We start from the raw sequence: 20,877 nt of genomic DNA, 5'->3' as shown, positions 1-20,877 counted from the left end.
AGATTTTCCAAACTGGCAAACCCAAGGAGAGAGCAACGCTCCAAGATGGCAGGAAGAAGGGCACACGACCCTTTCGTCCTGTGCCCAAATCCTTCTCTGTTTTGAGGACAAGCACTGTCTCTGTCCTTGTAGGCCATCTCAGATCTCTTCTCCTCCAATCCTAACACCTCTTCCCTAAATTCCAGTTTATTACTTCCCTCCCTAAAGTGCAAAGATCTGCCCAGAGGTGTGCAAGCTAATTGACACCTCCAAGTGTGCTCCCCTGCTGCTTACTGTCCAGAATGAATTATGAGTTACTCCACCTTGGCTCTGGGTCCTGCACCCCTTCTCGGGAGTTTCTCTCAATCCATTCCTCTTTCCTACTCTGAATTCTCTCCCTCCCTCTCCCCTGCTTAGTTCTCTTTAATTGTGCTCAGGTCTCTGCTGTGTCGAAACTCCAGTAAGCAGAGCCTTTTCTTGATCCCATGCCCGCCCCTTCCTCCCTGATTACCATACCTTTTGCCTCCCTTTTACAGTGAAACTTGTGGGAAAGGGTTGTTTGTATTCACTGCCTCCGTCTTACTGCCTTCTCTCTCCTTCACACGTCGATGCTCAGGTTTTTATTTCCATCTCTCCACTAACGCTGAGCCTGTCCTGGGCCTCACTGCTGCCAAACGCAGGGACTCTTCTCGGACCTTATGTTATGTGAGAATATTTGGCTTATGGTTGCGGTCACCCTGAGAGATAGGATGGGTCCTCCCACCCAACCATGGTTTTGATGTTGAAACAAATGATGCCACACATAGACCAAGAGAATGTGACAAGGTTTATTACTCACAAAATGAGGCTTCCTGGGGGAAAGAAGGGGAAAATCCCAAGTTGGTTTTCAAATGGTTTGAGCGACCGGGGAAAGGAGAGTATCCTGGAGTTTTATGGTGGTTAGGGAGTAGGGCTCGGGCAAGGGTTTGTGCATGTGAGCAGGACCTGGCACGGTTTGAACTTTCTGCTAAGGCCGAAAGAGGAAGCACCCAGGCTTTCTTATAGGCTTGCTCACAAGTGGGAGATGGTGAGGCCTGAGAGCTGTCAGAGTCAAACATCAAAGATGGAGTTTATTTTGTAATAAACACTCTTTATGACGATGTAGTTGGCTGTACTCCCCTTGAGACTTCTTTCCTGACTCTGCTGTATCTCATTCTCTTGATTTTCCTTCTTCTTCACTGTCATTTCTCAATTTCCTTTTCTAGCTTTTCTTCCTCTGTGCAGTTCTTCAATGACGGTGTTTCTCTGAGCTCATTTCTCTCTCTTATTCTGCATACCTGTCTGGGATGAAGTTCATTTACCCCATAGTCTCGACTGCCTTCCACATGCTGATGATTCCTGAAACTATACCCGTGATCTAGTCTCTTCCCTTAAGGACCATAAGGCCCCTTAGGACAACTGCCTACAGATACAGCCACTTGCATATCTGATCAGCATTTCAAACTCATCATACACAACAGACCCTACTGTAATCTCTTTTAAATCTGCACATCCTTCTCTGTTCCATGTGGTTGGACAGGTCAGGAACCTGCACATAACCTGAGACTCTTCAGTGTCCTTCACTCTCAGTTAAATCAGTCATCTACTTCCATTGAATCGTCATCTCACTGACGCTTAGATATGGCCGTTTCTCCCCTTCCTTGCCGCCACCTCTCTTTGACAGACCACTATCCTTTTTCACTTCTGAACTGATCTTTCTGACTCCAGTCTTTCCCCTTTCAATAATTAGCAGCAAAAATGATCTTCAAAAAACTCAAGTCCAGTTATCGTATTCCCCTACCTAAAACTAAATGGCCAGCCTTTCTGCTATTTTATTTAAGGAAGTAAAAAAAGCTAAAACTTGAAGTATTCTCCAGGTCTTGCATGAGCTAGCTTGACCTGGCTTACCTCTCCAGCTTCACTGCCCACTGTCTTCCCTGGAAGATCATGTCCCTCCAGCTGTCACCCACAACACCACCTGTAGCACAGGGGCTCATGCTCTGCATTTCCTTTACTTCTCTGTATGCACCATGGCGAGCACGCTGCTGGGCCTTCAGACATGCTGTTCCTTCTGGCCAGAGCTCTCCCCGACAGTGACCTTTTGCTCAGCTAACTCCTACCTCCCTATTTTTAGGATAGGTGTGATGTTTACCTGGGAAGCCTCCCAGATCTCCCCAGTTTGTAGGACATGTCCCTCCCATAGGTACCCATTGCACAGAAAACTTCCTTAACAACATCGTTTATCTCACTGAGTAGAAATGGGTTGGTTATCTATCCAATAGACCCTGGATATTTCTTGCATCATATGCCCAGGGGCTTCTCCATGTATTGGTAGTTACTCAATAAATACTTTCTGAATGGATGTAAAGGCTACATTTATTACAAAAATCATGATAGGATTTTGATATTAAATTTGATGTTAAAAATTGTTGAAGGAAAGAGGGTTGTTTTTGTTTTTCCTCATGAAGGGGTGGAAATTTCTATTCCAAGTGCTTTAGAGTGGAAGAAACCTTTAAAAATATTTTGTCTATTTTTCTTCCAGCAATTGTCTCAGCAACATAGAAGGAACGGTCATTCTCCAAGGACAATTCTAATTTTATTTATTCAACTGACATTGAAGCTTGATTAGCAAACTCTGTACAAGTTGATGGTAACAGAAAAAGAATTAGACTTCTCAACAGGCTCACCGGCACAATGGTTCTCATACCTGGCTGTAAACTCGCATCACCTGGGGAGAGTTCAGATCTCTTAACGCCCAGCTCACACCCAAATCAATTACACCAGAATCTCTGGAGGTGGGACCCTGGCATTAGTCTTTTGCAAAGCTCCCCAGGTCACTCCAATGTGCAGCCAAAATCAAGAAGCACAATCTAGAAGCACGAACTTTTGTTCGTGTAAGAATATCAGTCATGGGGTTTTGATTTTCCTAAAAATATCCAGAGTCATGTTTTCTTTCTCCAAAATTACTGCAACAGCACTTTTGCATGCCAGGCTTTACATGTCTCTTTGAGGTTTATTTATTTTTTGGAATTAATGGAGAAAATACAAACAACTGTAACTCCAAAGAAATTGTCAAGTCTAGATAGTGTCAGGAGTTCTTTCTTGTTCACATTTTATGATACACACACCTCGTCCTTTTCTTCTTCTCCCATGCAATTTACTTCCACATACACATCACCATTAATCACTCCTTTGTTGTTTCATTAACCTGACTTCCCAGGAAGCTAAAATAAAAGCATTTGACTTGTATTTTATCAAAAAGACCATATTATATTCCCCCTCATCTTTCACTCTCATGGTTACCGTTTTCTCATTAGGTGTTATCTTTCTGTATGAAGGTTAGGTTAACCTCATTCGGGCCCATAATTAATTCAACTTCTCAATTATTCCAGCCTTCTAACTTTACTCAGACAGCCTCTCCCTCTGTCAGGCATTCATCAAGATGCCATCTGAAAGGCACTGCGGTAGTCAGATCTTCTTAAGAGTGATTGTAAATTAGCCATCTTTCTCAGGGTCGCCCAGGGTATCAGCTTCTCCAAAGAATATAGACCTATTTAAGTTGTATAAACACAAATGTAGCTTCAGACTGCAATAAATAGGCCTCAGACTGTGGCTAGTTATTGTTTAACTAATGTTTGGTTGGCGAAACCCTTCAGTAGGGCTTGTCTGATCTGTTTCAGCGGGAGGGCTGGGGAGGGCCTTGAAGCTAGATGTGCGTGGCTTGACCATCTCTACACATATAGAAAAGCTGTTTAGTGTGGGAAAGAGTTAAAAGAAAAGATCTGGACTCTGCTCTTTCGAGCTGATGATGATGATAACAGTGATTCATCACTATGTGCCAAGCACCTCACATACATTTCCCCATTTATCTTTCATGACATTGATATATTTTATTATGTAAGAAGATAATAGTGGCTAATATTTGCACATCTCGAACTCCCAAATTTATCCCTTCCCACCCCCCCTTCCCCCCGTCCGGTAACCATAAGATTGTTTACTGTGTCTGTGAGTCTGTTTCTTTTTTGTAGATGAGTTCCTTAGTGTCCTCTTTTTTCTTTCTTTTTTTTTTTTTTTGATTCCACATATGAGTGATATCATATGGTATTTTTCTTTCTCTTGCTGGCTTACTTCTAATGTTAGCCACTATATATAAAAAATAGATTTTAAAAAACCAAATTTCTTCTGTATAGTACAGGGAAGTATATTCAATATCTTGTAATAACCTTTAATGAAAAAGAATATGAAAATGAATATATGTATGTATATGCATGACTGTTGTGCTGTTCAACCAGAAACTGACACATTGTAACTGACTGTAATTCAATTTTAAAAAATCTTACATAAAAAAGAAGATAACAGTATAATATAATATAATATATATTATGCTATAGTTATATAGTAATATATAACTTGATACAGTAATAGTAATATATATCAGTATATTATTATCCCCTCTTACAGATGAGGAAACTGAGACTAAGAGAATATTGTTCAGTAGCCTTCCCATGATCTCTCAGGCAATATATGGTGTTAAAACCATTGTAACTCCAAAGTCCATGCTTTTGGTTAACAAGACTTTCAATCTTGAGCAAATTATTATATTTCTCTGAGCCTCTTTTTCCACCTCTGCAAAATAAGGGAAAATCTTGAGTGACTTCCAACTCTGAAAAAAAAAATCTATATTTTATTTTCTGTCTCAACAGAATCAGTGAGGAGAGTTAACGATTTGGTATAACACCACTGAGAGAAGTGATACATAAAATTTACTACCACCAGGGGAAAAAAGAAGCAGTAGTGTATTATAAACACAAATACCACACAGACATGACCAATACTTTAAGGTAATGCTTCTGGTCTCAATGAACAGCCAAGGTTTTATTCTCTTCCTCTCCATGGGCTTTGGTGAGCTGTCTCCATTCACATCCAAGAGGATTAGATCTAGATCTTCCCTGAAGACAGAATATTGGGTACATTTGAAAAGATTTCTAGAATTGAGTTTAAAGATTAAGCACGTCTCTAAACTTGTAAAGAAGAAAATGTAGTCAAATTTCTAAGAAGGCTTTGTCCTTTGTGCAAGATTTATCTCTTGGCTGCCTGGTTAGTTACGCAGGTTCTGGGGTTAGTGAGATCTAAATTTGAATCCCAGCCCAGCTTTTTATTGGCTCTTTGACCTTGGGCAAGTTACTGATCAGTATTGAACATGATTATTTTTATTTCCAAATGGATAATAGGAAAAGGAGGGGTACTGACAGATTTTTGCAAGGATTAAATGAAACAACAGATGTAAAGAACTGAGCTCAGTTCTTAGTCATATTCAGTTTCTGGTCAGCATAGCTGCTGTTTATCATCATTAACATTATCACCATTTCCATCATTTCCAGCAGGTTAATGCCCCTCGTAAAATGACTACTGCTTTGGTGTGTTTAACAGGTAATCTTCTTTAGCAAGGAACATACTCAGCTCCATTTTTATCAGTGTCTATGGTCTCTCAGCCCGTGGTTAGTTTCTATGCCCCAGAAAAACAACATAGAGGCCAGAAAGACTCAAGCTGGCATTCCAAGTGGGAAGTACAGGTCTTCACTTACCAGGACAGTAGGGGAATGCATTTCCCTGCCTATAAAGGAAAGACACACATTAAAACAGAAAATTTATTAAATTAAGGAAAATACATGTTCTTCCCTCTGCCAATCAGAACCCCCTCTGAGTGTTTCATCTCATCCCACTGTCAACTCAGTGAGTTATCCAAATGCTTCAGTGGCTTCAAGTGGACCATGAAAAGGAAAAAGGGGGATGTGGGGGAAAAGAAATGCAAATAACAGGATAGAGGTGGACGTACTTCAAAAATTAAGGTGGGAAATACGGTCAGGTTGGTCTTGGAGGAGAAGGGAAGGGCATGTCCTGGAGACATTACCTAAATTTTTAGGCTTTTTTGGTCTTTTTGAACCATAGCCTGATTCTCTGAGGTTCGACTGGTTTTATTCTACCATAGGAAGGGAAAGAGAGACTTGGCTAAGGGAATGAAGTGTGCAGTTGAAGCAAATGCTCAAACTTCTTAAGAATCCTGGATTTGTAACTTAGAAAATTCAGTAATCTACTTACTTTTTAAGCTCTGTGTCATAACATTGTGCACACAGATATACGAATAAACGCTAACCCTACGTATATAGGGACACACGGGCAGTCTATGATTTGCCAATTAAGGGACACACTGTAATCTTTATGTACACCCATGGGTCTGTGAGAAATGGAAATTTGTTTTCTTTCCATTAAGACATTGTCTGGCTTTATAATTAGTGTTTATAGTAAACACATTCAAAGTTTATCCTCGGAATCTTCAATTCTCTTGCCATTGTAGGATAACGTGAGCTTTAGGCTAATTTATTACAGCCTCTTTTGGCATGAAAGTGACTGGACCTCTGCTCCAAGCCTTGGACACTCACAGACACACCTGGGTACCGGCCAGCTTGCCGCTGCAGGCTTCACAGGGGTCTGGCGATTGGCACACAGCCTTCACTTTGAACACAGCGCTTGTTGAACTTGTAAATTTCCCTGTAACCTTCAGTCCCAAGCTAGGGAGCACCTTATTGTAAAACTGTCCTTCCTCTTCCAATGTTATACTGACCACCAATTTCTCTATTAATCAGGAAAAATAATTTTTAAAACTCTAGCATGAGTTAAGTGCTGGGTTATTATATATAAGCCAAGAGGACTTTCTTCAACACAGAATTTCTCTCCCTGATGCCCTTTCTACACTTCCTTTTTCCTACCCCATTCTCGGTCTCAGGCTCCTGCTAACCCCTTCTTTGGCCAAGTGGGTGAATATTTTGGATGTGATCTTGCCTTTGCTCTTGAGTGATGGAGTCCAGTCAGGCCAAACTGATTTATGAACTGTGTCCTGAAGGATGATGGGTGGGACAAGAATCTCAAGAATTAAGTAGGGTGGAAAGACTGAAGAGAATGTTAACATTCCACCCTCATATCACACACACAGAGGGAGGCAGCCAGAGCGAGAGAGAGGTGGGGCCGTGTAGATCCTTTGGTCATCAGAGCTAATAATGTCTGCTACTTATTGAGCCTTGTATGTGCCAGGCATTGTCCCACCTGCTTTATACACACTGACTTGTATATAATCTCCTAATGCCCCTGTAAGGAAGCCATTATTATCCCCATTTTTCAGATAGGAAACCCTAGAGAAGAAAGGATAGATAATTTATTAAAAGTCAGAGGCTTATGAAGAGCCACAGCTGGAGTCTGAGCTTAGTCTCTTGATTCCAAGTCATCTGCTCTTAACCATTCTGCACACCATCTTCTTGATGGGAATTACCCAGTGCAGCCACGAAAAGCCTGCTGAAGGCACTCTGACCTCCGACTCTTCCTCTTCAGTCAGGGAGAACTGGCAAGGAGAATGGTAATCAGTCTTCTCATTCCAGCCCGCATCAGAGGGATGAGGCAAATGCAGCGTTCACCTGTGCAAATGCCGAAGTCCTTCCGTGGGTCACAGCTTGCCGGAAGTTCTGAGAACTCGTTAGTGGATTCAGGTCTTATCACTGCTGTGGTTTCTGGACAAGGAGCCCTGTAAAGAGCATTGCCCTCTGGAAGAGCAACAGTGACGTGCAGTGAGGGATTCATGGGTTCCCAGGTGAGGGTGTGCACGTGCGTCTATCCTGTGAGCACTTTCCAGCGTGCCTGTCTTTGAGCTGTACTGACCAGGAGCAAGACTATAATGATGCCTGGAAGATTTCTTCAGCCGGAAACTTTACAAAGAAAGGATTCCTTACAAATGAGAGAACCCACCCTCTGACATGGAATTCATACAATTTGTGGCCCTTTTCTGCCAGAATTCTGTCCCATCTGATTCCCCCAGGTTCTTCTCCCGCCCCAGCTCTGCCCGAAACGTACATGCCTACTTTTCTCCATTTAGACTTCAGGCCAAGGCTGTAAGCACCCACTGCCTTGCACATTGCTGGTTCTTGTGCACACTGTTCCTTCTGCCTGGCAGGCCTTTCTCCTTCTCTACATAATGAACCTTCTCAAAGTCTTCATTTCCACATATCCTTCCTCCGTGCCCCTCTTTGGGCTCCCACAGGTCAGCCTTCTGGCCTCATTGCAGTATTAGTATTTGCTTCTACAACTGCAGGACCTAATGCAATGCATGGGCCCACACTAGGTGCTTAACGAATGTTTGTTGACCGAATGTATGAGTGGACAGACGCAGGCATACCTTGTTTTATTGTGCTTCACTTTATTATGCTTGGCAGATACTGCGTTTTTTGTGAATTGAAGGTTTGTGGCAGCCCAGCATCAAGCAAGTTTATCGGCACCCTTTTTCCGAGAGCATTTACTCATTTTGTGTCTTTGCATCACATTTGGGTAATTTTCCCAATATTTCAACTCTTCCACCAGCAGAAAGATTCTGACTCCCTGAAGGCTTAGATGATGGATAGTGTTTTTTAGCAATAAAGAATTTTTAAATTAAGATATATATATTTTTAGGCATAGAGCTATTGGACACTCAATAGACTACAGTATGGTGTAAACATAACTTCTACATGCACTGGGAATCCAGCAAATTCATGTGACTCGCTTTACTGTGATACTCACTTTATTGCCGGTGTCTGGAACCTAACTCACTAGACCTCCGAGGTATGCCTGAAACTAAATGTTACTTATGCAATGTATATAGCTTAACTTCAAAATACTTCACTGCAGGGGAGGGTAGAGCTCAGTGGTAGAGCGCGTGCTTAGCATGTGCTGGTTCAATCCCCTGTAGCTCCATTAAAAAGTGTGTCTAAATAAATAAACCTAATTACCTGATAAAAAGATGATGATAGCAAGAGATTCCTATGTCATGTTTCCATGTTTTAGACTCAGTTCACCCTTGCATTTCAGTGTAATCACCAGCTCCTCCAACACACACTGAAGGGAATAAATAGTAGAATTCTGCAGGATCATGTTAATAGCTGTTGTCCATGTTAGCTTTAAGTTGCAGGCATTGCAAAAACCTCAGGATGTTTTCAGGTCTGGAGGTAACCTGAGCAGATTTAGTAGGAAGGTAACCCTGCCAGCTGTGTGAGGAATGTATGAGGGGGGCCAAGAGATGCACAGAAAAGAGGTTAAGTGGGGGCTATTGAACTGGAAGTGAGAGAGGCTAAGGGTTGGACAGTGAGCGCAGTGGCAATGAGAGAGGAGGAAGGCGCCCTAAACGTGAGGTAGGTGCTGCGACCTGGGGGCAGCGCATTACTGCATCTGCCAATCTGGAGACCTAAGAGTTAGCAGCAGACAGTCCAAAGGTAGAAATGAAAGGTGGGGCTTAGAAATAGGACTGACCACATGCTTTGGGGTTAGCAGGCTGCTCATTCTGACAGACAGGCTCTATTTTACCTGGAGGAGGATCTTTGTAAGTTATAGGCTTTTTTTTGGGGGGGGGGTCAGGGAAGAATGAAAGGTCAATGCCAATGTGTCTGGTAGGATGGTACTGATACTCCGTCTCATCCAGTAGAGGGGACTGGAGCTGGACCCTGGGAGGCCTGGCGTGAGACAGCACAGGGTCACGGTGATTGGCCATGGACTAGCTATGCCTGGAGTCTGCTGCTCTCCATTTAGGATGTTGGCTTGAGAAACCAGATCTGCAGTTTGTTAAGAGGAAAGCTGGCTTGGCATTTGGAAGTGCTAGTGGTTCTGTCTGGGGTGGGGTAGAGGACCGTGTCTCTTAAAACGGTCTGGATCAGTACTTTAATCAGAAACTTTCATGTGCAGAGGAATCACTTGAGGATCTTGCTAAAAATGCAGATTCTGATGGAGTCGGTCCGGGTGGAGCCAGAGAGTCTGCATTCCTAGCAAGCTCCTGGGTGATTTCAGTGCTGCTGCTCTGGGACCCACACAGTAAGCAGTAAGGGGCTAATATATTCTGAGCCAAGAGGCTTGCTAATTTCAATTCAGAAACTGACAATATGTCACACAAGGCATTCAACCAGTTAATGCTTCTGTTCCCTAACCTGTACAATGAAAATAGCCATGCAGTTACTCCTTGCCCTTACATCTCCTTTTTAGGGATATCGTATGTGGTAGGACTTTGAGATACTCGGTACAAAGGCATGAAGTAAAGGGAGGTAATTTAGCTGCAGCCCCATTTCTAGTAACAATAGTGCTTCCATATTATGATGTGGGGATTGGCATCAGACAGATCACGATACAGGCAGACCTCGAAAATATGGGTCATTCATTTCCAGACTGCCGTGATGAAAATGAACATCTCAATAAAGTAAGTCACAGTGTTACTGGAGTCCATTAAGTGAGCAATAGCATTATGTCTAAAAAAAAGTATGTAACTTAGTTTTAAAACATTTCCTTGCTAAGAAATGCTAACATCATTTGACAACACAGGGTTGCCACAAAGCTTAAATTTGTAAAACTGCAGTACCTGTGAAGTACAGTAAAGCGAAGCTCAGTAACATGAGGTCTGCCTGTCCTGATCCCTGCTCTGCCGTTAACCAGTTAGGTAATTGTGGGCAAGTTATTACTTTTCTAAGCCTACTCACTTCCTCTATAAAATAAACATTGATACATGCATTGACCCATTGTTTATTGACACCTATTCTGTACCAGACGTCATGCTGAGCACTGAGGATATAATAGTAGACAAGGTCTTGCCCTCAGCAAGCTTACATTCCAGTGTGGTGGACAGGCAACAAACAAAATAATTACAGAGTATGCGTTCAGTGCAAAAATATACAGGTGCTGTGATTAAAAACCAACAACAGTAGAGGTGTAAAATAAGGATGCTCTAGGGTGGCAAAAGTATTCTTAGATTGGAAGAGCAGCAAAAAAAAAAAATCACAAGCAGAGAGAATGATACAGCCTCCCTGGATAGGCGTGAGCTGTGCTTGGGATTCTAGGTCCAGTGTGGACAAAACATATTAAATAAGGTGAATAAGGCATAGGATGAAGTCAGAGAGAGTGGGGACGTGGGGATCATGCAGGACCTCTGGAGTGAGAAGTGGAGAAGTTTGGATTTCATTTTTCGTGCAACAGGAGGCAATTGAAATGTCCTAAGTAGAGAAATGACATGTTCTAATTTATTTATTTGTTTTTATGACCTATCCCTCTGACGGGTGTTTGCGGGGTGGATAGGAAGGGAGTTGGAAGAGAAGTGAAGTCTCCAGTTAGGAAGGGAGAGATGGGAACGTGGGCTGGTGCCCATGGCAGTGGAGATGCCAGAGGTCGGAGGACAGAGTCCAGGGACCTTTGGGAGGTCAAACTAAAAGCACTTGTTGATGAATTAAATAGGATCACCTGGAAGCCTGGGAAGAAGGTAAGAGTGAGACAAAGAGTAGAATCAAGAACATCTCCTAAGTTTCCAGTTTGGGCAACAGGGTAGATGGCGGTATCATTTACGGAGCTGGGGATGATTGAAGGAGAGCATGGGTGGAGATCAAGAACTCAACAACAGTCCTTCTTACACAGGATGGATTTGAGGATAAGAGGATACACATGGATATCCTTCTGCACAGTTCCTAGCGCTTGTGTGCTCAATAGCCTATTGTTTTCCTGTTATTATTATTATTGTTCATGAGAGACTATCACTGGAGACACCAGATGCCCTTGATCAGTAAAGACAAGATAATTCCCTTGGATGCAACAATCATCTTTTTATTTTCTCCAATGGAGAATAAATATTACTTTTGAAAACCCCGCAGGGGTGATAGAAGGATGGGGTAGGCTCATGTGTGCCTCAGGCAGCATCAATCACGCTTTCAGCCAAGTTTTGATTACAAGATCTTTATTTCTGGCAGCGAGGTAAGAAGCAGAAAGAGCGCAGCTGGATTTTCGGCCCTAGGTGGACACCACAAGTTCTGGAAGTTGGAAGAGGCATCTTCTAACTTGGAAATTGTGGTGATTTGTCTGGAGTCGTTAGAGGGAGAATAAATACAAACCTTCCCCTACCCCCGACTCCTCATGGTAACCGTTTACAGAGCAAGCTGTCTGGCTGTAGCTGTCCTGTTTGGTCTTTGCTAAGCGTCCAGCCATTTGGCCGCTCTTGTCAGCTGGGGTACTCTGCTCTCTGCTTTCTACACTTATGGCTTATTTTGACTAGCATAGAAAAGTAGCATCGATATTAAAGTAGTTCGCCAACCTGGCCTACATAGTAAGACTGCTGACAAACTTTAAAATACAGGGTGTGAGGCCAGTTCCAGGAGATTTAGGCAATCTGTGTTTGTTTTTTGTGTTTTTTGTTTTTTAATACAGTTCCTACATGATTGTGATGGGGCTGATCTACCAACGCCACTTGGAAACCATTATTCTAATGGTTGGGTGTTATGTTATGATTTCAACACTCTGAATTCTATTCTTGCTTTTGCCAGTGACTTGCTTGCTGTGTGGCATTGGGCAAGTCACCCCATCGTTATTAGCGTGCAGTTTCCTGCCTGTAAAATGAGATGTTTTAGCCTCCCTTACTCTACTGGGATGAAGAAAGCATAGAGAGCTGATGGTGAGTGAGCATAGACCATTTCATGGGAAAGGCACTTGCCCTAGACTGTCAAGGAAGCCTTGGAACCTCTGTCCTGGTGAGGGCCTGCCTGTGTGCTTTGTCTTGTACCCAACGCCATCATTCTTTGAAATGCAAACCTAGTCACTTCGCGACTTAAAAAGTATCGCTTAGCTTTTGATTCACACACTTCTTGTGAAGGAGTTGGGCCATTATGAATAAACTAATTTTCTTCATTAAGGATTTGATGAAGGCCAGAGGTTACTCCCCCAAATCATCAGACTAGATGAAACGCAGAGGCAGTTTTGGTACCACTGGAAGTTAAAGTCCTGCCGTTGCTAGAGGCTTCGGTCCTCCTCAGGGACCCTACGTGGAAACCACAATTCCTAGAGCTGGGAGGAGCAGAGGACACCCTGAATTCCTACCGCAGTCACAGCCCCGTTTTGAACAAAATGGCCAGAACCAGCCCATGGCATTCAAGTGCCAAGCTCCATATCATGGGATCTCAAGATTCATTCTGTAAGCGGGTATAGGAGGGTATAGACAGGCATCGACATGGGGCCAGTGAGACAGTCCTGGCTATTCGGCCATGAAGGATTGACCAGTCAAATGATTTGTGAGAAGTCTGAGGGTGGGACCCAAATTGTGTGATCTGATTGAGTGACAGACCGAAGCCAGCCCCTGGATAAGGGGGAAGAAACTGTGAGGAGACTCCGTGAGGTTGAGGGGCATAAGAACTCCTGTAGAAAGGAAAGGAGATTTCCTAGGAACTCAGGACTGTCTCCCACCCCCTCCCGACTCCTGCCTGTAGTGCCTTCTCTGGGCTCCAGGGGCGCCAGTGAGAGCCGTGCCGCTTCCCCTGCTACCTTCCACACTTCGACTTCCCTTATCAGCGACGTGTCTGCTGGTTTACAGCGCAGGGCCTGTCACGTTGTCCAGGTACCCCCCACAGCACCCAACTCACTCTTCCCCAGCCAAGTCTGATCCCTCTACCCTCACCCTTGAGGTTATTAAACTGGCAGCAAAATATATGAAATCGGCATTCTTGAGTGGCTCTCCACTCTAGGCAAGGAAAGGGCGGACTGTTTCCACAGTTCAAGTGTTCCAACCAGTTCAGAGAAAAATACCACACGAAGTCAAAATATTGTCATCCTGGCCAAGCAAGGGTTTTCCTTTATAACCATGCTGACATGCAAGGCTTACAGCCTTGCCTCTCCCCTGGTATCTGTGGTATTGCCTGCTCTCTCCAGCTGGGGGTGTCAGTTCAGCAGAGGGAGGGCAAGAACTTCATCAGTGGGAGGTGGAAGAAAGGAGAGAGTCCCTGGGAGGTTATAAACTCTGTGGTGTGAAAAATGAGTAGAATATTCAGTCCGGGAGAGGGACAAAAAGGAACTTCGTTATAGTAAAAAAGAACTGCAAGCCCTTCCTCGAAAATAGATTCAAGAAGATATTTTTAAATGTCATCCTTCTTTAGAGAAAGAAGCCATATACTGAAGAGTGCCTAGGGTGTGATTTCATTTATAAAAAGTTGAAACACAGGCAAAAGCAATCTATGCTGAGGAAAGTCAGAATAGTGTGGGGAGGTTCAGCTGGGAAGAGGACTTCTAAGGGGCTTAGAAATTCTCTGCATCTTGATCAGGGTGATGATTACCCAAATGTATTCCCATATGAAAATTTCTTGCGCTGTGTGTTAAGATTTGTGCAGTTTTCTATGTGTCATTTTATACTCAGTGCAAAAATTTCAAATGAATCTTTTTTTTTTCGCCACACTTATAAATGGGGCATCAGGATAAAGGGCTGTTCAATAGGCTAGAGACATTATTGATATTCAAAGTGGATTGTAGAACATGAAAAGCGTGATTGAACCTGACCCAGGTTCAAGGAGCTGACCTAGCTCCAAGTCCTACCTGCAGCTCTTCCTGCGGACGGGCATTTGAGCGAGCTTTCAATCTCTCAGGCTCAGTTTCCCTCCCTGAAACGTGGATAATAATATTTATTTTTAACTGCCGTTTGGAGGATTCAATGAAATGATAAACGTAGGTGTCTTGCCAAACACCTGAAATACAGCTCAAAAATAGTATTTATTATTCACAGATAGTAGATGTATGTCCACATAAACTATGATGCTAACAAATTCTAGTCGTAAAGTCAGATTTCTATCTTAAAATATTACTGAGAATAAAGCCATAACTAAATAACTGATACTAAACACCACAAATATCTAAGTGGGTATTGTTAAAATATGTTAAGCTATTCAAATATATCTAAATTATTTGAAATCAGCTGCATTCTGTGCTGTAGGGTGTTGGCCTAATTACTGAACATCTCTGAGTATGTTTCATCTACAAAATGGGAGTGATGCTGCTATTTTGTTAGGAATATTCTGATGACTTGGTTTGTTAGAATATGGAATGTACTCTGAAGTGTGCCTAACATACTGAATTTTGGTTAAATAATTCAAGTTGGCAAATATTTAATCAATGCCTAATGTAAGACAGACTTTTTAGTTCCTAGAAATTCAAAACAAGAATAAGAGGCAGTCTTTCCTTCAGACAGCTTCCAACCTAGTGGGAAAGGCAGACAGATAGACATTTATGAGATAATGGGACAAATGTTATGCTAGCGTAAGATTAGAATAGTGGGAAAGCGTGCAGGAGACTTTGTACAGAAGTACGATAGCCCATTAAAAGTGTGTGGACAGTGGTCATCTTTAAATTTAAAAAGGGCATCGTGATACTGGAAAATAACAATTTAAGGCCACCATGTATTTGATTCAACAGCCAAAGGATTATTTCTGTTTTAGAATCACAAGCTTAAGTGTAACCAGGAATGTTCTGAATCAGAAGCGGGTGCGTTAGAACAGCAGAATGGAAAGCACCTTCGGCTTGGCAGTGGGTCAGAGGGGGGATGGAATGGAGTTCCAAGTGGCAAGACCTAGTTCTACTGACTGCCGCCCACTTCACGCACAGCCTCTCTGGTTGGAGGCCGGAGCTGTGCATGAGAAGGAAGGGCAGTTCTTCCAGGACAGTGTTGAGTCACCTCTACTTTGAGAATCTGATGAAAGCAATGAACGCTTTTCAAGAAAAAAAATGGACTTGTAAGGAAACGAAGTGACCATAGTAATTTCCAGCAAGACCGTTGCCCTACTAAAGTTCAGAGGAAGAGCCTCTGTTTTAAAAGAAGACCCATACCCTCCCCTCTCTGGAGAACCAATAAATACTGGCAGCCTCATTAATTGTTACCGTATTAACACTGATGAACCTCAAATGACTGCAGGATAGTCCCCTGCCTCTGTGATAACCTCTTCTGTACTCTGTCCTCCCTGGTATTTCCCTGTGCATGTACGGGTGAGATTGCTCCAAGATGAAAAGCTTAAAGAAAACCCAACTGTAAAAAAATCTAGACGCTGCCCTGACACTTAACAAGCTCTCTGGAGAGTAACATATCAAATATTACTACACAACGGCTAATGCTATCACTGCTATGAAGTGCACATTGCCATTTTTCCTTCCATGATTTAGAAATTAGGCTGGAGAAGTAGGATGTTTGGCTAACAAGAGCCAACTGGCCCTCTTTGCAAATCCTAATCCCACGTTACTGAGGGGCCAGTCTCCTCCCATAATCTCCTTGAGGGATTCTGATGGGCAATTTTGTGTTATGTCTTATCAGCAAGTTCCTGAAGATACAGTGCCTGGAGGGTGGCATCTGGGAGCGAGGAAGCTGTGTCCCAGTGGTGTGTGAGCCCCCTTCTCCGGTCTTTGAAGGCATGTATGAATGCACCAATGGCTTTGAGCTCGGCAGCCAGTGTGTGCTCAACTGTAACCAGGAAAGCAAAAGGGTAAGGATGACTTAACTTGAATCTGGAGCAGGCTGTGCTCTAATCATGGTGACAAATCCAAGAATGTTGAGTAGAAATGATCTAAATGGATCCCAACAGGCAGGACCTTGCTAAGCTGGCATTCTAACCATGGGTGTTGACATTAATCTATAAGGGGTTCAGAAGAGACCACGTTTTTGGAATATTCTCTCCTGACTTCAGAACTTCCTTCTGGATAAGAAGCACGACCTGATGGTTTGGGTACCGGAGTAAATTGCATAAATGCTGGGATTCTGATTTGGTGATGTGATTTCCTCCGACCTAACTTGCCTGGAAATGCTGGTATTACACTTTTTAGTAGAGCCAGAGTCCTGAACACGAATTTCTCAGCAAAGGCAAAGCTGAAAACGCTGTCTGGCTTTTATTCTCCCTTGGATTTTGGTGCGAGAGGTCTCAAACAAAAACCACAGTCTTATCGTGGTTACGTGACTAAGATCAGTTTTATTTTAGACTCTTTGCAAGTACCACCCACATACACGAGACAGGAAGTTAAGCAGACGTCCTAGGCAAAGATCAATGACCTTGACTGCTCTCCTGGCACATGTCTTGAGCTCAATGTCCAATACTGCAAGGTAAGCAGTGCAGGACAGATGTGAAAAGAACGCTCCGTGAAATGAGACCCCTGAGAAACCAAACACATTTGTTTGTACTGATTGTTCAAGGAGTTGGCCAGGTAAAGGGAGACTTACCTCTAATTCTACAATCTTACTTTCTTGGGTTTTGTGAGTGAGTGCTGTTCTCTGTATTCTGCATTATAACATACTTTATTATTCCCGGAGATGTAAGCCAAGAGTTGCACAAACCAGAACACACGTGGAGAAAGGGAATAGAACTGTGGTGAGATCAAAGGCAGTGATGATGTGTCCATTCAAGCAGAAAAGCAGAAAGCACCTTCAGAAAAATTATGAATTAGTTTCCCTGACTTAAACTCACGTTGAAAAAAATGTGGCATTTCCCACAAGCAGCATTTGTGGGATCGTATGAACAGATCAATGCAAAACAACACCGTCTGGGAAAAAATTTCCAAAAAAGATCTCAGAATACATGAGCCACAGTGGATAGCTCACCATATCCTTATATCCAAAGGAGGGAACTTTGTTAATGAATTTCATTAGTGACAAAATTGTTCATGATTCCTTCACATCAAAACAGCAAAAAATTGTCTTGACTTGTTTTTGGGGGGGAAGGGGTAGTCTGTAACAACATGGTTTGTTATTCCAATAGTATCTTTTAGTCTGGGTTCTTAAAGTTGGAGAGCACTAAATTTAATCAGACCACTTTTGTCCTCACTCTAAAATAAGTGAGCAAAACAATAATGGACATGTTCTTGACTTCTGATATTCTAGCTCCCCATCCTCTGCACTAAGAAGGGACTGTGGACTGAGGAATTCAAGTTGTGTGAGAACCTGCAAGGGGAATGCCCACCACCCACCTCGGAGCTGAATTTCGTGGAGTACAAGTGTGAACAGGGATACGGGATTGGTAGGTTTGGGAAGCAATGCTGAATTCTGCTCCCAAGTAATCCTTTTATTAGGCCTGGCTGGATCTTGAATCAGATCCATTGCTCTCCCTGAGGAATGGATGGAAGTGCAAGCTGACTCTTAGTCGCTTCAGTAAAAATGAAATTTATGACAAATTCATATTATTTTTTTTACTCCTCCACAAGTGTGGAATGTTGGTGCCGCTGCTGAACCATTTGCATAGTGTCTGGTCATGTTACTCTCTTCACTGCAGGCTAAAAGTGGATTGATTTGTGGCTGGAGTAGTAGTTCCAAGAGGAAAGGTGGAAACGTGTAGCCACGTACTACACATGTGCCGGGCGCCTCCTGTGTTCTCTCTGCTGTTGTTACTGGAGCAGAGAGTTCCTGAAAGGAGCAATTTGAGATTGCTCTGGCTTGTCTGGCTCAGCAGCCATTCTTTCTGTGCGGGGAATCAGGATCCGGAACCTAGGGGCAACTTCTTAATGAAATAACTGAAATTAAAAATCTCTGTGGCCAGGGCTGGTTTAAAGTGACATTGACTCAAATCTGCCCTGGCTAAATGTAAGCATCCTAGGAAAGAGATACTGCTTGTGGAAATTCTTGTGAGATTAACCCTAAGCTTTGAATGGCACAGGCAAGCTTAATTTTATAAATTGGGTCATGCCAGTGGGTATCTTCAAGTTAATGAGAAAGCTTGTCAGTTTCTGAGATGGTTCTTTTCCATCTTCAAGTTGCTTTTGCACTGAGAAATCTCGGGGTCAAACATGGAGTAGTGGGGTGCTTCGACTATGCCTCTTGCATGGTGTTTCATGAGAAAATTCTTATCTCCCTACCCTCTAGTTTCTATGTTAATATGTCGTACACTTACATATACAGAGTCTTTAAGAGTCATGTCACTCTTTGAGTTATTATACAAGTTAGCAAAAAACAGGAATAGAGATAGTGAGAGCTGAAAAGAGACTTGGCGATCATCAACTCTTTAGAGGAGAAAATAGAGAACAGTGAGAGTGTGTCTTCTTTGAATAGAATCTTAGAAGCTACTTGGATGCCACATACAAGGAACTAGAGCAAGATTTTCCTTCGAAAGGCCAATACACGACCAAAATCTCTGCTTCTGATTTCCTCTTGCTTCCTCTTTAATCACGTAGGTTTCTTGGCTGCCAGTGTAATGATCTTCAGTGTAGCAGACATTATAAATCCGCCTTCATAATTTCTGGGCCATTTTTTTTCCCCAGCTAGTAAAGTTTTTAGGCAGTAGATGCTGCAATTATAAGCTTCCAGGAAATCCTGTAAGTACATAGAATGATATTGAGAGTACTTACAAGGCATCAACCAATCAGGATAGACTTTGGCTGGCCAGAGTCCCGGAGTGGGGTCTTGGAAGTCTGGGAGACCAGGAGCTAAAACTTTTATTGCTGCATCACACAGAGATTCAGGGATTCCAGAGGAGGGGGCGTATTGGACCAACAAGAAGAAGAGCACTGGGGGCAAGGGAGTTGGCTCGGGGCAGTGACTCTTCAGCAGTTGGTGTGGAAGTGTCCCTGCAGGTACATGGCCTATAGCCATGCTAACGTGGTGACCCTTAATGTAGGAACCAATTACTCTTGAAGAGTCAAAGCTGTTGATTCCAGGAAAAGACTGAGCTGTGGGAAGTTCAAGTGTCCGTTGTACATTTCTGTCCCTTCAGGTGCAGTGTGTTCCCCGTCGTGTGTAATCCCCCCCAGTGATCCCGTCATTCTTCCTGAGAACGTCACTGCTGACACTCTGGAGCACTGGATGGAGCCCGTGAAAGTCCAGGTGAGGAAAGGGTCATTTCCAGGTGCCGAGGATGTCAACCGGCAGCGTGGTCTCAGGAGTAAATTTCAGAGGTGTTCAAGGCATCCTTAGAGCGAACAACCACATGGGTCGTTCCTAGAGAGACGGATTGAAAACCAAGAAGAAGGAAAGAGAAAAGCTTGGGGGAAAAAACATGATCCACATCCGAAGGAAATGTCGAAAGCTAATACAGAAGGAAGACTCAGAAACAGAGAGAATGATAATCCAGGAAGGGGACTGAAAGAGAAAATTGCTACTAATAGAAAAAACAGGACAGGAAATCTTAGGATAAGCCAAGAAATGAGCAAAGATAGAAGAAGGATGGAGAGGGACAGATCAGCTAGAGAAACCGAAAATAAAAAACTGAAAACAGGGAGACAGTGAGTCAGGAGTTGCCTTTCCTGCCTGCATTCCCCACTCTCTCTAAACCCTGAAAGCCGTTGCCTGGGCCCTCAGATGTTCAGAGTCGGTCCTGAGCAAGATCAGGACATCTGCAGCCTCTTCTCTGGGCTTTCTGTTTATTTTCATCCTCCTGTGAAACCCTGAGGACTCTGCCTCCCTGCGGGGCCCCCTGGTCCCTCCTTTCTGTCTCACATTCCTGTACCATGTCTCCTCAATGCCCCTTCCAAGCCAAACCCCTGCCTGCCCCCTGAAATCACCCACATTTAAATCTAATACCAACAGAATAAACCACTCACCACCCTCGCTGCTGTCACCTCTGACCCCTCCGGTTGCTCCCTCCCCTGATTTCTTAAACCTTTTAGCTCCTGGCTCATAGTCACTTTTCCTAATCTAATACTCCTGGCATAACTCTTACTGATTTCAACATCCACACACTACGTCCTTCCCAAACCGGGGTTCTCTGTTCCATGGCTTTTTGTTGTTGTTGTTTTCCTCCAGTGATGCCTTTAGCTTCCTGCCTTTCTCTTCCACGCGCCTTCCTGGGCTCACTGTAGTCTTGCTGCAGTGGCCTCTTGGCTGATCCTTGAACATGCCAGGCACACTCCCACCGCAGGCCCTATGCTCTTTGCCTAGAATTCTCTTCTCCCAGCTATCTTTGTGTCTTGCTTTGTTTTTTTCTCTCCTTAGGACCAATCATGACCATGCACATTATGCATTTTACTTGTTTATCTTCTTTGTCTCTTTCCACCACTAGAGTAAAACGGTCAATGAGGGATTATTGTCTGTTTTGCTCACTACTCTATCCACAGATCCTAGAC

At 43.3% G+C, this 20,877-nt stretch overlaps 1 protein-coding gene across 1 annotated transcript in view; it reads left to right on the top strand.

The window, feature by feature from the left end:
• PAPPA2 (pappalysin 2) overlaps window positions 1-20,877 on the top strand; it is a 245,644-nt gene that overhangs the window by 177,263 nt on the left and 47,504 nt on the right. Inside the window, exons 18-20 of the mRNA XM_006199611.4 lie at window positions 16,154-16,322; window positions 17,708-17,843; window positions 19,530-19,639. Coding sequence (XP_006199673.2) covers window positions 16,154-16,322; window positions 17,708-17,843; window positions 19,530-19,639 — 415 coding nt within the window. The remainder of the gene's footprint in view (window positions 1-16,153; window positions 16,323-17,707; window positions 17,844-19,529; window positions 19,640-20,877) is intronic.

Source organism: Vicugna pacos, chromosome 21, assembly GCF_048564905.1.
Source record: "Vicugna pacos chromosome 21, VicPac4, whole genome shotgun sequence".
Lineage (NCBI taxonomy): Eukaryota > Metazoa > Chordata > Mammalia > Artiodactyla > Camelidae > Vicugna > Vicugna pacos.
This window is presented reverse-complemented; position numbering and strand designations above follow the sequence as displayed.